Source organism: Poecilia reticulata, chromosome 16 (genome assembly GCF_904066995.2).
Source record: "Poecilia reticulata chromosome 16, P_reticulata-male-v2, whole genome shotgun sequence".
NCBI classification, from domain to species: domain Eukaryota; kingdom Metazoa; phylum Chordata; class Actinopteri; order Cyprinodontiformes; family Poeciliidae; genus Poecilia; species Poecilia reticulata.
Window position 1 is genome coordinate 1,458,508 of NC_088845.1, and position 17,992 is coordinate 1,476,499.

Sequence of the window (17,992 nt, forward strand, 5' to 3'; positions counted from 1 at the left end):
ATAAGGCTCAATGAGGCCTCATAAGGCCCCACAAGGCTCAATAAGGCCCAATAAGGCCTCATAAGGCCCCATAAGGCTCAATGAGGCCTCGTAAGGCCCCATAAGGCTCAATGAGGCCCAATAAGACCTCATAAAGCCCAATAAGGCTCAATGAGGCCTCATAAGGCCCCACAAGGCTCAATAAGGCCCAATAAGGCCTCATAAGGCCCCATAAGGCTCAATGAGGCCTTATAAGGCCCCATAAGGCCTCATAAAGCCCCATAAGGCCCCACAAGGCTCAATAAGGCCTCATAAGGCTCAATAAGGCCTCATAAGGCTCAATGAGGCCTCATAAGGCCCCATAAGGCTCAATAAGGCTCAATAAGGCCTCATAAGGCCCCATAAGGCTCAATAAGGCCCCATAAGGCTCAATGAGGCCTCATAAGGCTCAATGAGGCCTCATAAGGCTCAATAAGGCCCCATAAGGCTCAATAAGGCCCCATAAGGCTCAATGAGGCCTCATAAGGCTCAATGAGGCCTCATTGAGCCTTATGAGGCCTCATAAGGCTCAATAAGGCCCCATAAGGCAAAATAAGGCCCCATAAGGCTCAATAAGGCCCCATAAGGCTCAATGAGGCCTCATAAGGCTCAATAAGGCCTCATAAGGCTCAATAAGGCCCCATAAGGCTCAATAAGGCCCCATAAGGCTCAATGAGGCCTCATAAGGCTCAATAAGGCCCCATAAGGCAAAATAAGGCCCCATAAGGCTCAATAAGGCCCCATAAGGCTCAATGAGGCCTCATAAGGCTCAATAAGGCCCCATAAGGCAAAATAAGGCCCCATAAGGCTCAATAAGGCCCCATAAGGCTCAATAAGGCCCATAAGGCTCAATGAGGCCTCATAAGGCTCAATAAGGCCCCATAAGGCTCAATAAGGCCCCATAAGGCTCAATAAGGCCCATAAGGCTCAATAAGGCCCCATAAGGCTCAATGAGGCCTCATAAGGCTCAATAAGGCCCCATAAGGCAAAATAAGGCCCCATAAGGCTCAATAAGGCCCCATAAGGCTCAATGAGGCCTCATAAGGCTCAATGAGGCCTCATAAGGCTCAATAAGGCCCCATAAGGCTCAATAAGGCCCCATAAGGCTCAATGAGGCCTCATAAGGCTCAATGAGGCCTCATTGAGCCTTATGAGGCCTCATAAGGCTCAATAAGGCCCCATAAGGCAAAATAAGGCCCCATAAGGCTCAATAAGGCCCCATAAGGCTCAATGAGGCCTCATAAGGCTCAATAAGGCCTCATAAGGCTCAATAAGGCCCCATAAGGCTCAATAAGGCCCCATAAGGCTCAATGAGGCCTCATAAGGCTCAATAAGGCCCCATAAGGCAAAATAAGGCCCCATAAGGCTCAATAAGGCCCCATAAGGCTCAATGAGGCCTCATAAGGCTCAATAAGGCCCCATAAGGCAAAATAAGGCCCCATAAGGCTCAATAAGGCCCCATAAGGCTCAATAAGGCCCCATAAGGCTCAATGAGGCCTCATAAGGCTCAATAAGGCCCCATAAGGCTCAATAAGGCCCCATAAGGCTCAATAAGGCCCCATAAGGCTCAATAAGGCCCCATAAGGCTCAATGAGGCCTCATAAGGCTCAATAAGGCCCCATAAGGCAAAATAAGGCCCCATAAGGCTCAATGAGGCCTCATAAGGCTCAATGAGGCCTCATTGAGCCTTATGAGGCCTCATAAGGCTCAATGAGGCCTCATAAGGCTTATGTTTTTCAGCATCAATTGGTTGTTCTATAGTTATATTTATCTGTATTAATTTTGTCTTTAAAACACCAGAATTCGAACGTAACCTAATTATTTTATAATTGTATTCTGCCTGTAGTTTTAGAAATGGCAGCAGAGGAAGTGAAGTTTGCCCTTCAGTCCATGTTGGTCACACTTCCAATTATTAAACCAACGTTAACTGACAGCATCGCTCCTCTACTAACCCTTTAACAAAGTTTTTTTTGTTGTTTTTACCAGCGTTTCACTGAGAAGTAGCTCATATGATGAGCAGCTCCACCAGGTGTTTGCTAATTGCTGCTGGCTAGTCTGTAGGAGCAGTGTGGCGTCGTGGTGGAGCGCTGCTCTGTGAGGCTGAAGCTGCGCTTCGAAGCCGGGGCTCGGTCCACCCAGGCGTTTTAACAGCTGAGTGGTTGCCATGGAGATCAAAGGATTTCTCAAACATGCATGAAAGAATCAAAGCAAAGTTTCTCCAGGCGACAGAGTAAAAATATAACATGAGGTGAAGCTCAAAACCACGTGAAATCAAACTAATACAGAAAACAGTTCAAAGTGCCTTAAACAAAACTACAAATAAAATAGAATAAAGGAGCAAATGAAACCAAATTTAAACTAATTAAGATTAGAATAAGACTCAGTAAAGAACAGCTGCTCTGTGTTCAACCAGCTTTGCTAAAACATTATTCCAATTATTTTCTGAATTAAAAGTCAATAAGCCTTTAGATCATTTATTTTGAACGCTGGGTTACCTAGCAACCGCTTAAAGAGAGACCGACTTTATCAGACATGTTTTAATGGAAACAACATCCCACAGAACAGGGAATGATTGGGACATGATCTGTTTGATTTCTTTTACCTTCAATATTGTAAATATTGACATCCTGACTGTAACTGAGGCTCCTTGGATATACATTCAGCCATTTAGAGTAAAACAGTCATTTATTAAAGTTCAACAGTTCGTCTTCATGTAATTGTTTCCAGATTGAAAGTGAACTTCTGGTCAGCATGTCAGTGAGGAGCTGCTGGTTCTTCAGGAACATCTTGATGGACCTGCAGTCCGTTCAGCGGGTCCCGGTGCGGCTCCCTCATTTTGTCCTGGAATGTCCCTTTAGTGCAGATTTTACCTCAAGTCAAACTCTGAAAGAAAACATCAGACATGCTGTTTGGTCACAGAATCGCTGCATTATTTTAAATGAGCAGCATTAGAACACATTTTCAGACTTTACTGGAAAACACAGAGGAGTGAGATGTTTGTGTTTCAGGAGCAGCAGGTCGCTTAACAATCTGCTCTCTGCTGCTTTCAACTGTCTTTTTTCTCTTTTGTATTAAAATGATGTTTCAACAAGTTTAAAGAGGACAAAGCAGAAAAACTCACCATCACTGAGAGACGCATTTGAAGCTTGAACTGCCTGTTGAGGAAAGACAACTGCAGCAATAAAAACAATATTAGTTTCTGACAAAATCCTTCTGAACAGGACAAATACATTCTGGAGGTTTTATACCATGAAGTTTCTGTTTTCCTTATAGAACACCATTTCCCAGCAGCCTTTGTTCAGTCATGTGACCAAATGGTGTTTAGGTCTTTCCTGCCATCATGTCTGTCTGTCTGGACCTGAGCAGGTCCATCTGGATCTCATCCTCATCCGTCTCAGCCGACCTCAGAGACGTTTTTCTATCTCAGTGGAAACTTGGCACTGATGCTCGTCCATGTTGGTCAGGGAGCTTCATGCTTTACCTGCAGGCTTGTTGCACCAGGTGTTGTGGGTCGAACTGCTGCTGTGAACGGACTGACCCACTAAACCTGCCTGATCTGGTGCAGCCTGCATGACCGGCTCTCTGCTGGCTTTAAGGAGCATCAGATCTCCACCTTTCACTTCCTCAACATTTCCAAACACTTCAAACAAATTTACAAACTATCAGCTTTGAACTGACAGATTTCTGCTGAAACATCCCAACAGCTTTAATGCCGAATAGAAAAACGAATCAGATAAAAAGTAAAAACTTTGTAGTTGTGACTGAAGCACAGAAAGCTGCACATCACTGAACAAAGACGGGTGGGAATATTTTACTCTTTGTGGATGAAATTTTACTAGTGCTTTGCATATTTAAATGAAGTAAAGAAGCAGAGCTAACCTCCAACCGGAGCCGGAGCTGGAGCCGGAGCTGGAGCTGGAGCTGGAGCTGGACCTGGACCCGGACCTGGACCCGGGTCACGGTCAGGTGTTCCTAGACCTGCTTTCTTGGCTTCTTCAGCTGCAAATATAGAAAACAATATTTGTTTTCAACAGTTTATTGCAACTACAGAAATATTTTAGAGATGAAAAGCTGTAATGTTGATGCAGGAACTGCCACAAGGTCCTAAACATGGCTGCCTCAACTTCTCTGAATTTACTGATTCCCACAAAAAACTTTATTTCACCAAAATGTTTATATTTCTTTTCTGCATCTGTTCATCCAAACTCCTGATAAAACAGCATGAACAGCAGTTTTCTAACAGTTCAGTCCTCAGCTGGACTCTCCCTGCTCATCAGATCTGTCACCTCAGAGCCTCTTTATCCAGATGGTTTTCTGTGAGAAACAGGGTTTCTGCAGTTTTGTCTGGTTATCCGTGATTACTATGCAAAAAGTATTTTAAAGATTTTTAACTACTATCTACAAATACCTTTAAGATATCTTGAATTATGGCGTCATTCACAATATAGTCAGAACAAAAAGCACGTTATCTCAAATTCACTTTACGACTGATCATAATTTAATAGTAGATAGTAATTCACTGCAGATATCTTGAATGTTTAGTTCAGTTTAGTTCCTTCGTTAGCGGAAGAAACTAAACTGTTCTGTTTCCAACAGTTTTCCATGGAGCGAACTGCAGTTTCCTCCAACAAACAAAAGAAAAAAGTCTGAACTGAAACTTAGGGCCGATTTTTAGGTTTTTTGTTTTCTGTGGTTTTTACGCATCAGGTCACTGAGAGACTAAAGAAACAGGAAACAGAGGAACTATTCAGATGTTGTAGGTTGTAGGTGAAAGTAAAAACGAGGCGCAATGGTTTAACTTTTACTCTGTGAAATCGGTTCATACAGACAGAAAACGTCCAAACATGTTGAAACCTGAGGAAGAAACAGTTTGAGTTTTCCTGCTGACCTGATCGGATCTCAGGTTGGAAGGAATCAGCGGGTCGTGCAGATATTTACCCAGCTCGTCCGCCGCCTGTTCGCAGTTGTTCTCTCTCAGGATGTCCTCCGCTTCCTTCAGGACGTTTTTCTCGGTGTAAGCTTGAACCATCACATCTGTAATCACCAAGAACCCTTTCTTCTGCACCTGGCTCGTCTTCACAACTCTCCGGTTCAGCAGTTCTGACCGGAACTTGTCGAGGTCCTCCTCTGACAGGTTCTCCAGGATGTCTTTTAAAATCTTTTTGGCCGTTTTGGGAGCCATTTCTCATAAAATGATCCAGATGTGCCGCGTTATGGCGCTGGTCTGAAATCAGCCCTGACACGTTTCCGCTCTCAGTTAAACGGACAGCGGGAACGTTCTCTGTTTAAGTTCAATGTTATCAGGAAATGAGGTTTCAACAACAACTTTCCATCTAATTCAAGCACATTTTCTCTCAGGCCTGCAGATATTTGTTGTTTCATATGTTTGATAGATTATTAAAGATGACAATGTTTCTGGAAGTGCAGCGGGGTGAAACAGCAGGCCAGTTTACCAGCAGACAGAGGTCCCTGAAGGCACCATTCCGCCTCAGCTACGTTATAAACATTCAGCTTTATAACCCAGCTGGACTTACACACCGTCATAAATCCCACAGAAAGACTTTAAGAAACTCCTTGCAGGTGGAAACCATTTAAAAAAGTTCTGCTGCTTTTGAGGGATCAAATACTAAACAGGAACAAAGATGGGACACAACAAAATGTGCATTTATTACTGCAGTCTGTGGAAATCTAAGTAAAGTAGCTTTATGTTTCATAAGATAATCAGAACTGCCATCAATAATCCAAACTGCAGAGAAGAATCAACATCCAAAAGATGAAGAGAAAAATGTCTCAGTCTGTTTCAAAACACAAACATTTTTCATTTCTAACTTGAACTTCAAAAAGAAAACCTGAAGAAATCTGATTTATTTAATGTTTCAATTTGTTTATAGCAAAATATCCACAGATTTTTTTACTTTATTACAATTTTTTGTACATCTGCGAGGACCACTGAGATGAGCAACAGAATAATGTGAATAATTAATGCTAATGCTAATAATTAATGCTGATGTAAGTTTTGTCTGAATGAGGGTTTTAACTGAGGATCAGAAACAAATCAAACCAAAACCAGACAAGAGGAACATAATCCAGACTGCAAACACATCACAACCTGGAGAAAATACAATTCTAGGAAAGCAGAAATTTATCAAAGGAAAAATTTATATCTAAGTTTATCCATTATGACAGAATCAAAACCTTTTGGACGATTATCCATTTTAATTACTTTTAAAAGAAGTTGAGGCTTTTCTGAGATTCTTTTAAGTCTGTTTAATAAAGTAATGTCACTTTAATTTCCTTCTTTTCTTTGTGTTTTCAAGAGTCTCAGAAAAAAATCCTTTCAATATGTTTTCATTGCTATAAAATATGTTTCCCTTTCATTCTTCAGGTTGGTGTCAGTGTTAAAATGGACTTTGTTCGTTTGTTCGGTTAAAAATGTTCATACAGAAACCGTCTGTGATCTGGGAAGATCAGAGCGACGGAGGGAGGAAGATTAAATGAAAACTGTTGATCCGTGACGTCCATCCTGATGGGGCCTCCGTTCACATGGTTCCAGTGTTTTTGAATAGATGAACAAACATCATTATCAGTATTTAAAGTTGAAATTCAGTTTGGCTGTAGCGGTTTGTGTTTCTGCCCTGCCTCTAAAACAGGTGAGGTTCTGACTCCATCCAGGGATCTGCTCACCTGGACCAAAGTCCAAATCCGTACTGGTCTCCCATCTCGAGGAAAGACGTCTTCTCCGAAACTTTAGGTGGTTGGAATAACTGTAAGTTTGCTTTTTCCATACTTTCAAAATGTTTTCTTGATGTTTGGAGACATTTTGTCTTATTCCAGATTAAACTTTGATTAAATATGAAACAGGACAGAAACCTGCAGCACCTTCCACAGTGAAATTACATTTATTTCATTCAGGTCATGGATCCTATATTCAGCTTTGCTGCATCACATCATCTGGTTTGTTCTTCTGCAGCGTCTTCAGTCTGTTATGGTTTTATTTAACATTATTTTGTGGACAGATTTTCCAGTTAAATGTTATATTCGATATATCTTGAATCTTTTATAATAATAATCCATCCATCCATCCATTTTCTAACTCCTTGTCCCTCAGTGGGGTCAGGAGGTGCTGCTGCCTCTTTAGCTAACGTTCCGGGCGAGAGGTGGGGTCACCTGGACAGGTCACCAGTCTGTCGCAGGGCAACACAGAGACACACAGGACACACAACCATGCACACACACACTCACACCTAGGGACAATTTGGAGAGGCCAATTAACCTGACAGTCATGTTTCTGGACTGTGGGAGGAAACCGGAGTACCTGGAGAAAACCCACCATGCACAGGGAGAACATGGAGACTCCATGCAGAAAGACCGGGAATCGAACCCAGAACCTTCTTGCTGCAAGGCAACGGCTCTACCAAATGCGCCACTGTGCAGTCCTATAATAATAATAATAATAATAATAATAATAATAATAAAAATTTGTATGGTTATGGTTATTTATTATTATTATTATTATTATTATTATTATTATTATTATTATTATTATTATTATTATTATTATTTTACTTTATTTTATTTCTGGTTTTATTTTAGATCTGACTTCATATGTTGTGATGTTTTCCATGTTTTTGTATGAAATGAATTATTGTTATATCTAATGAGAAGGAAAAACTTCATTCATTTTGGAAATTGTTTGATAACTATCAAGGTTTTCCTGCAAATTGGTCTGAAGTTTTAATTTTGGTGGACTGTGGATCAGAGCTGGACCCCCTGCTGCTGCTGACCTGAAAGTAAAAGTGAATGAACTGAAAAGTGAATCATTTCTATAACAACCATCGGCTCAGTGGCTCCACTTAGTGGACGGATGCTGATGTTGAACAGAAATCAATCAGAGGAGGAGCAGCTGATCTATAGAGGAATAATTATATTTATTTTATCTCGTAGTGTTAACATGCAGATGAATGATGTGAGTTTCCTCTGCAGGTGAATGTAGGAAGTGTGTGTGATCTGGTGTGAACTCAGCAGCATGGATCAGTGTGAGGACCGACAGGAGGCAGACCCCCTCTCTAAAACTAATCCGTGTGGAGAACATGAGAGTCAGAGCAAAGGTCAAAGGTGAGGTCAGCATCTCTAACTGCTCAATGCAAACCGTGGCTGTCGATGAGTGAAACAGGAATAAAGCAGCAGATAAAATCAAACAGCATTAAATCTCACTGGGAAATTATTTGACTGTAATAAAAACTAAATAACTGGTCAATGTGGATAAAATGTGGCTGAAAATGAAGCAGAATGTGGTTAATATTACTACAGTATTATACTGAATAGATATAATACGGTCTCCATTGTGACCTGTCCAGGCTAAAGCAACAAGTTATTGTCAATTATTTGGATTAAAATGTCAGATCATCAGAAACAATCATCAACACTGTCCTGAAATTAGAAAGATGTGAATAACGACAACTTTTACAATTATTAACATTAAAAATGCATTTTGTTTTATCAGTGACTCAAACAACCTGCATGTGATCTCTGACTTCTTCACAGGATGCAGGTCTTATGAAATCTGTTTTAATCACAGTTTGATACTCTTTCAACTGTTTCCACTAAGTTAGCAGCAATAAATCCATAAATTCAGCAAAAAAAGTAAAAATAGTTTGTTTCCAGTCTCAGCAGTATCGGTTCTGTTCATTCTGCTGATCCGAGTTCTGTCAGCATCTCTGATGCTGCAGCTTTCAGATCCGTTTACCTGCCTTTACTCAGTCCCAGTCCAGAACCGGAACCTGGTGCTGGATCTGAACATGGAAACGGACCGGAACCAGAACCAGAACCAAAACCCGCCTGTATTTGGATGAGCTGCAAATGTAAAAAAGCTAAAGAGAAAATATACGTAACAAGAAATTAGAGTAAGAATGAAATAAATGAACACAAACCATTAAGTAAATATTCACCTGAACAGTTGTGAGAAAAAGAAAGCAAATCCTCTTCAAGAATATGAATACAGTAAAATAATTATAAAATAAACTGTATAATATTCTCTTCCTTCCTCTTTTTTTGGGTTATCTGAATAGTTTCGGTCATCTGTCCTCACACAGAAAACCTCTATAGTGTCATAAAACAGCAGGACACGACTTGATGCTTGACACCAATGGTTTTGCTGCCTTCCTGACCCAGAACAGAACTTATCCGGGTCAAAGCTGTCTTCTTTAACATCAAACAGAAAACCTCTTTTCTTACCAAAAGGCAAATGATGTGAACATCTTAGATGTTCAACAATCAAAAACTTCACACCTGTAATCAAATCAAGCCTCTCTTCCGTTTGTTGGGAAACGTCCAACACAAACACAAACCGTGACAATCGGATCTGTTGGTCTGAACCCATCAATCCACCAGAATCCACTGTCAGCTGGACTCAGACTCTTTGGACTCTGTGTTTTTGTTCTCTGCGAGATTTTAATCTATTTATTTCTTCTCCTCTGACTCTTGTTGAAGTAAGTTTTTCCAGGTTCTGAACTCTTCTAAAGATAGCCCTCCAGTTTATGTGAAAAGACAAAATATTCTACAGCTACTGGATATTTTAAAAACTAGGTTTGCTTCCTGAACCAGCAGGACGGGTACACATGGTCCACTATATGATCCGACATTTTCCACATTGCTTCCTTCCACTGAGAAAGGTTCTGTAAATAAACTGTACTGACTGATGCGGACTGAGCGACCCGGTATTTGCACATCCTGAAGATGAGCAGAGGAAACAACAGGTTTTCTAATGGGAGCTAATTATTCGTGGTTCCTCCTCAGAGATGATGGGCAGAAGTTAGATGTTCCCATTGTTGAGCCTGAACAGCAGGATCAAGCACAGCTGGACTCCGTATTCATGGTGTGTACATGTGCAGCTACGCTACATCTGTTCTGTTTACAATAATCTCCATGCTGCTGTTCCTGGACAGAGACTTGTTGCTCTGTTCAGCAGCAATCTGCCCTGAGTTCAGCCTGATGATTCCTTCATATCTGATCCTGTTCCAGATGCTGGAGGACAACATCGTTAGCTTTGTGCGAAACGAGCTGAAGATCATCCAGAGGTTTCTGAGCTCTGATGACTGTCCAAAACTCGCTGAGGGTCAGAGGGAGGATGAGAGTGTGTTGGAGGGAGATGAAGAGCAGGAGAGAAACAGCAGAAAAGCTTTCATGAAGATCACTCTACATTTTCTGAGGAGGATGAAGCAGGAGCAGCTGGCTGTCCGCCTGCACAGCAGTAAGATCATGTTTTCATGAAGATTTAACCAGATAGATGAACACTAATTAATGGAAATCATTTACAGAGTCTTGCTAAAGTATCAACACCCCCAAAACTCTTTCCCATTTTGTCGTGTTACAACATATCACAGTATCTTATCTCTTTCTACGACTGCTCTCCTCTGAACTGAGATGTCAGCTGTTTCTCCAGGTATTTGTTGGAACCACCTGTCCCGTCTCACTTCCCCCAGTTCTCCAATGCTACGGGGCAAAACCGCTACCTTTACCTGCTAGGCCCGTTGCAGCTCTTCCCTGAGCCTCTGGTGGTTCTCCAGTTTCTCTCTTCTGTTGCTTCCATCATTTAGGAAAGCTGCATCGAGCACAGCGGCTGTCTTCTGCTGCCCATCAATGATAACAATGCAAAATCTTAGTAGCAGCTTGTCTTAAGTCAATAATTCCTTAATATTGATGAAAAAGTTGTAGTCCTTTTATGTCACTTATAAAATTGGAAAAATGTCTTGTGATAAGTGAAATAAACTGTCAATGGAACAAATACTTTTTAATCCATATTACAGAATTACTGACTTAAACCAAGCTCCCATTTCTTGCTGAAAAGTTATTTCTAAGTTAGCTTTGTCTTATTTCAAGTTTACTAAGATATTTGCAACAGAATCTAGACCAACATTTCTTGGTTATATTTTGTGTTTTTACAGTGTAGTCCATTTGTATCTGAAAGTACCACAGGATTATTCAATTTTTTTTATTTCTTTGATGGATATTACTTAGTTTTTCTTGAGTAAAAATATGGTGAAGTAATGCTACTCCTACTTGAGGACAATTCTTCAGAATTCTATCCGCCTCAGCCCATGTAATCATGGCAGGTTTTGTTTCCCTGAGGAAGATTAATTCCTCAGGGCCTCAGCAGCCTATTAAAATCAGAACTGCATACATTTAGCACAGGTAAACATTTTCACCTGAAGTTATTTTAGGTAGAATGTAACACTGCTGGGCTGCACAGTGGCGCAGTTGGTAGAGCTGTTGCCTTGCAGCAAGAAGGTTCTGGGTTCAATTCCCGGCCCCGGTCTTTCTGCGTGGAGTTTGCATGTTCTCCCTGTGCATGCCTGGGTTTTCTCCGGGTACTCTGGCTTCCTCCCACAGTCCAAAAACATGACTGTCAGGTTAATTGGCCTCTCCAAATTGTCCCTGTGTGTGTGTGCATGGTTGTTTGTCCTGTGTGTCTCTGTGTTGCCCTGCAGCAGACTGGTGACCTGTCCAGGGTGACCCCGCCTCTTGCCTGGAACATTAGCTGGGGATAGGCACCAGCAACCCTCCCGACCCCACTAAGGGACAAGGGTGTAAAGAAAATGGATGGATGGATGTAACACTGCTGTTCAAAGCCTTTGTTTCTATTGTAATTTTAATTTATCAAGTTTTCCATTTGTTCAAACCAATATTGCGTCCTGCTTTCTACATGCTTACTACATGTAAAATGTTTTTTCCATCAACAGGAAAATAATTTGATCCTCTATCCTGCTTCTCCCTCTCACAGCTGTGACAAATCCATGGCTCACTTTAGAGAAAAGGGAGGAAGATAACATGTTTCTTCATTGCATTGTTTCTTCTTTTTCTCTTGTTCGCCTCGACTCTTGATGGATTTTTAAGGCTGTGTTCAAACTTGAGAGTGAGGGATGGGCACCACGGGGGAGACTGAAGCAGATTCATCTTTTTATGGAGCAAATTTATGTATTTCTTATCTATTAACATGCTTCACACATTTTTAGTTAAATATGTTGTCATTCTGACTTAATATAGCGATAGAGCCTGATCGCTACTCTCTCCCCCTCGACCACTTGGGGCCCTGCTCACAGTGCATTGAGGCACTATGAACCACAGTACTGTGTCTATACAACCCCAATAAAAATTTTGCAGTTGTAAAGTGACAACTTATAAATGGTTCAAGAACTACAAATACCTTTGAAAGGTGCTGTATTTGGATGATCTCTTTTTAAGATACATATATGTGAATTGTCTCATTATGCTAATTATGTTTTTGTGATAATTCAGAACATCGTGTTGCTGTTTGTGAGCCCAAACATAAAGCAGCTCTGAAGAAGAAGTTCCAGTCTGTGTTTGAGGGAATCGCTAAAGCAGGAAGTCCAACCCCTCTGAACCAGATCTACACAGAGCTCTACATCACAGAGGGAGGGACTGGAGAGGTCAATGATGAACATGAGGTCAGACAGATTGAAACAGCATCCAGGAAATCACACAGACCAGAAACAACAATCAGACAAGAAGACATCTTTAAACTCCCACCTGGAGGAGATCAACCAATCAGAACAGTGATGACAAAGGGAGTGGCTGGCATTGGGAAAACAGTCTTAACACAGAAGTTCACTCTGGACTGGGCTGAAGACAAAGCCCACCAGAACATCCACTTCATATTTCCATTCACCTTCAGAGAGCTGAATGTGCTGAGAGAGAAAAAGTTCAGCTTGGTGGAACTTGTTCATCACTTCTTTACTGAAACCAAAGAAATCTGCAGCTTTGAACACTTCCAGGTTCTGTTCATCTTTGATGGCTTGGATGAGAGCAGACTTCCGCTGGACTTCCACAACAAGGAGATCCTGACTGATGCTACAGAGTCCAGCTCAGTGGATGTTCTGCTGACAAACCTCATCAGGGGGAAACTGCTTCCCTCTGCTCTCCTCTGGATAACCACACGACCTGCAGCAGCCAATCAGATCCCTCCTCAGTGTGTTGGCATGGTGACAGAGGTCAGAGGGTTCAATGACCCCCAGAAGGAGGAGTACTTCAGGAAGAGATTCAGAGATGAGCAGCAGGCCAGCAGGATCATCTCCCACATGAAGACATCACGAAGCCTCCACATCATGTGCCACATCCCAGTCTTCTGCTGGATCACTGCTACAGTTCTGGAGGATGTGTTGGAGACCAGAGAGGGAGGAGAGCTGCCCAGAACCCTGACTGAGATGTACATCCACTTCCTGGTGGTTCAGACCAAAGTGAAGACAGTCAAGTATGATGGAGGAGCTGAAACAGATCCACACTGGAGTCCAGAGAGCAGGAAGATGATTGAGTCTCTGGGGAAACTGGCTTTTGATCAGCTGCAGAAAGGAAACCTGATCTTCTATGAATCAGACCTGACAGAGTGTGGCATTGATATCAGAGCAGCCTCAGTGTACTCAGGAGTGTTCACACAGATCTTTAGAGAAAAGAGAGGGCTGTACCAGGACAAGGTGTTCTGCTTCGTCCATCTGAGTGTTCAGGAGTTTCTGGCTGCTCTTCATGTTCATCAGACATTCATCAACTCCGGTGTCAACCTGATGCAAGAAACACAGAATTTCTTCTGGATGTGGTGGTTCCTTTTCTTTAAGAAAAAGGTTGATCCAGGACGCTTTTATCAGAGTGCGGTAAACAAGGCCCTACAGTTTCCAAACGGAAACCTGGACTTGTTCCTCCGCTTCCTCCTGGGACTTTCTCTGCAGACCAATCAGAGTCTGCTACAACATCTGATGTCACAGAGAGGAACTGACATACAGACAAATCAAGATACAGTTAAATACATCAAGGACAAGATCAATGAAGATCTTACAGTGCAGAAAAGCATCAATCTGTTCCACTGTCTGAATGAACTGAATGATCGTTCTCTAGAGGAGGAGATCCAACAGTCCCTGGGTTCAGGAAGTCTCTCCACAGATGAACTGTCTCCTGCTCAGTGGTCAGCTCTGGTCTTCATCTTACTGTCTTCAGAGAAAGATCTGGATGTGTTTGACCTGAAGAAATACTCTGCTTCAGAGGAGGCTCTCCTGAAGCTGCTGCCAATCATCAAAGCTTCCAACAAAGCTCTGTTAGTGCACACTGCTCCACATGACTTCACCAACTGGAATTTTGATACAGAAACAATTCAATTAAAATTACAGGCAGAGTTAAAAAAAAGACAGATTGCTCATTAACATTTTCTTTTCTGTACATTGCATCCTCAGACTGAGTGGATGTAACCTCTCTGATAAAAGCTGCAAATCTTTGGCTTCAGTTCTCAGCTCCCAGTCCGGCAGCCTCAGAGAACTGGACCTGAGTAACAACGACCTGCAGGATTCAGGAGTGAAGCTGCTCTGTGCTGGAGTGAAGAGTCCAAACTGCAAACTGGAGGTTCTCAGGTGATGCTCAGAGCTGCCGCTCTTTATGCTAGTCAACAAGATCAAACAAATTCACATATTTATTTTTAATCTATTCCCTAGATTTCTGTAGATTCTGACAATGACTGTTTGACCAATGTTAAAAATTGACATTGGTCAGTTTTCGACCAGTTTTTGTCCGTTTCTGTGGGTCTGAGTTGTGTGCTGTATATTTCTTGCAGTCTATCGGGCTGCCTGATTGCAGAGGAAGGCTGTAATTCTCTGGCCTCAGCGCTGAGCTCCAACCCCTCCCATCTAAAAGTGTTGGACCTGAGCTACAATCATCTCGGAGAATCAGGATTTATGCTGGAGCATGAACTCTGGAAACCTGAATCTCTCAGGTATGGAAAGACCAACCACTTTCCTCCAGACAGAGGAGAATAATCTGATCATCACCTGTTTTCTAGTCTTCCCCTGAACTTCCAATCTGCTAGTCAAGAGACTAGCATTCCAATTTTCTGAAGTAGCCAAATACTCAAAGCTTAGGCATACCAAAAAATATTTTAGTGATATGATGAGATAGAACCTGGATGTTTCAAAGCTTAGTGTTGTTTCTCTTCTAGAAGAAGCCACTACTGGAGCTCCTGCTGCTATTAATACTTTACTCTCCATAACACAGAAAGTACTTCTGGGTCAATGCTCTTTTCTGTGTGGTCTGTCTTCTTAAACTCACAGTCAGTTGAGATGGATTGCTGTTCACTGAGCCAGGTTCTGGTTTTGGTTCTGCTGGAGTTTTCACTGTTGCTACATTGTCTTTCAGGATAAGAATATGATGATAAGTCAATCTACTGGGTTTCCTGACAGAAAGCTCTTTTAACAACTAGGGTGCATTGATGCTGTGGATTTTACTAAGAGTGTTTCGATGGGTTTTTCATACTATTAGTGTGTTAGTTAGAGTTCGTGGTGTGTGCAGTGTTAGTAGTAGTTTTGCTAGCTATCGCTACATGGCTTCATAGCGAGCTCTGATGCACTGAGAAGAGAAAGATTGCGCGCCGTAATGGCCATTTAGACCTCAGACTCCTAAGGGTTAAAAACCAAACTCTGAACTTGACTGTTCAATAACTATGATTGATCTGGACTGTATATATTTGACTCTGTATGATTTCATTGAACTGACTGCATTTCTGCATATAATCATTTCTTGGTACATTACCTTTAGTAATGATGCTATCTAAATAAACAGGTTATATTTTAACTAAGGGGTTAGAATATTTCCATGTACCACTAGTTTATGGATAATCAGCTGCTAAGTGATTGATGATGTATCTTTTATTCTTTAATTTGGGCTGAAGATGACCAACACTAGATTGGACTTAAAAGAAAATAGATAATTGGTAATGTTAGTGTTGTTTTTGATGATATCTCAGACTGATGGACTGATCCACCTCCACTTTGCAGGGTTTCACCTGATGGAGATCGGTGGTTGGTACCAGGTCTGAGGAAGTGTGAGTGTTTCTCATTTGAATGATTTGGTTTTAATGCAGCATCATTACAGTGTGGGGAAATGATCAGCTGTTTGTTCTCTCCATCAGATTCCTGTCAGCTCACCATTGACACTAACACGGTGAACAGCAAACTCAGACTGTCTGATGACAACAGGAAGGTGACGCGTGTGGAACAGGAACAATCGTATCCTGATCATCCGGACAGATTTGATGTTTGGCCACAATTATTGTGTCAGAATGAGCTGACTGGTCGCTGTTACTGGGAGGTTGAGTGTAAAGGAGAGGTTGACGTCTCCATCAGTTGCAGAAGAATCAGAAAGAAGGGAACGGTTGATGACGTTGTGTTTGCAGTGAACGATCACTCCTGGAGTCTCAAGTGTTCCAGTGATGGCAGCTACTTTTACTGTCACAATAAGAAAAAAACACCCATTTCCTCCTCGTCCTCCTCCTCTTCTTATTTATCCCCCTCTTCTTACTTCTTCTCCTCTCCATCAGCCTCCTCTGTCTCGACCAGAGTGGCGGTGTATGTGGACCGTCCGGCCGGCATTCTGTCCTTCTACAGGGTTTCCTCTGACAACTTGACCCACCTCCACACCTTCACCACCACATTCACTGAACCTCTTTACGCTGGATGTGGGTTGTGGTCTGAGTTCTCAGAGTTTCGGTGCTGAGTAAACCATCTTCACTCCTCTTCCGCTTTTCTTTTTTCCTGCTTCTTGTCTAACATCAGTAAATATCAGCATGTTGTGTTTGCTGCACACAAACCTCCAATAATCCCCTGAATCAAACTGTGCTAATGGGAGAAGCATGCACCTGTTTCTATCAGCTCAGAAAACGTTTCAGGGATTTAATTTGGTTAACAGGAACCAGTGACTCCACCGGAGTCGTCTGTCCATGATGGGGAGTTTTGATTAACGTATAACGTACATCAGCTCCTCAGCCTAAACCTCTGAGGAGGATTACTTATAACAGCTCTCAGCTCTGTTATTATTGGAAATGTTGCTGTTTTTATTTTTCTGAATTTTTAAAACTTTTTACAGAATATGTTCACATTGTGATTTTTCTAAGCCTTTTTTATCATTTCTTATTGCCTTAGTTGGTTTATATTTGGTATTTTTTACCTTTTCGGATATAAACATAATCAAAACAATAGTCTGTATATCGAATAATATATGTCAGTTTGAAGAAAAATGATGACAAGACAAGAAATTACAATCTATATAAAATTATAATCAACCCTCAGGGAACCAGTCTAACTTTTCTGCCTTGGTCTTCTACGTTCAGACTTTTGTTGCATCCATTTATGATATTTTGGAGTATATAACATTTGTTTTAAGCATTTTACATCATTCTCATTCATTTATTTTTAATACATCTCTTCTGAAAATCTCTTCCAGTGGAGAAGAGACTCACTGATCTGACATTTTCAGACCAGAGAGGAGAAATCCACCAGATTGTGAAATGATTTGCTTTTCTCTTGTGAAATCTTCATTTTGTTGATTCTTTCAGCTGAAGACTCATTTATTTAGACTAGATGTGTATTATCAGTTTATTATTATTTTTAGTGTTTTATCTCCTGTGTTTACAATGTGATTGCTATATAAATAAATTTTACGTACTTACATTTTTTATTCAGCAATCCTGGACTAACTGGCTGTTTCTTGGCTGGAGAGACAGGAAGAGAGCTAAAGGGAAATAAACATAACCCCAGTATGTCATTATAAAAATGATTTTGTACCAAGTTGAAGGGTCAGGAGGGGCTGGTTTCTATCTCCAGAAAGACATTTTGGGCGTGAGAATCACCGGCCCATTGCAGAGCAACACAGAGACAGACAACCATGCACACACATGGATAATTTAGAGAGGTCAAACAAACCTAATAGTCATGTTTCTGGACCGTGGGAGGAAGCTGGAGTACCCAGAGAGAGCCCACCATGCACAGGGAGAACATGCAAACTCCATGCAGAAAGAAGGGAATCGAACCCACGACCTTCTTGCTGTGAGGCAACAGCTCTAATTTTGAAATTCAGAAAACTAAATCACTGGGCTGATATTTTTCATGATTATTTTCTGTCAAACCCAGTCGTGTTTTCAACAGAACCA

The 17,992-nt window shown here is 41.6% G+C and overlaps 2 protein-coding genes across 3 annotated transcripts in view; one reads left to right on the forward strand and one right to left on the reverse strand.

Annotated features, from left to right (window-relative positions):
- Positions 1–16,954, forward strand: part of LOC108166996 (uncharacterized) — a 34,659-nt gene extending 17,705 nt beyond the window's left edge. The window contains exons 27-31 of the mRNA XM_081616768.1: positions 12,423–14,116; positions 14,253–14,426; positions 14,627–14,785; positions 15,843–15,889; positions 15,977–16,954. Of these exons, the coding sequence (XP_081472894.1) occupies positions 12,423–14,116; positions 14,253–14,426; positions 14,627–14,785; positions 15,843–15,889; positions 15,977–16,560 (2,658 nt within the window). The 3' untranslated portion in view covers positions 16,561–16,954. The remainder of the gene's footprint in view (positions 1–12,422; positions 14,117–14,252; positions 14,427–14,626; positions 14,786–15,842; positions 15,890–15,976) is intronic.
- Positions 2,541–5,289, reverse strand: LOC103477728 (uncharacterized). 2 transcript variants are annotated; one of them, XM_017309264.2, is made up of 4 exons: positions 4,957–5,289; positions 3,898–4,017; positions 3,140–3,173; positions 2,541–2,901 (listed from the first exon to the last, which is right to left on the reverse strand). In XM_017309264.2, exons 1-3 carry the CDS (start codon positions 5,198–5,200, stop codon positions 3,142–3,144), a joined length of 396 nt encoding a protein of 131 aa, XP_017164753.1. In that variant the 5' UTR covers positions 5,201–5,289; the 3' UTR covers positions 2,541–2,901; positions 3,140–3,141. The 2 variants fall into 2 exon arrangements, with proteins under 2 accessions (XP_017164753.1, XP_017164752.1); XM_017309263.2 differs by having other exon boundaries at positions 3,140–3,190; positions 4,957–5,287.
- Positions 16,955–17,992: the final 1,038 nt, after the last annotated feature.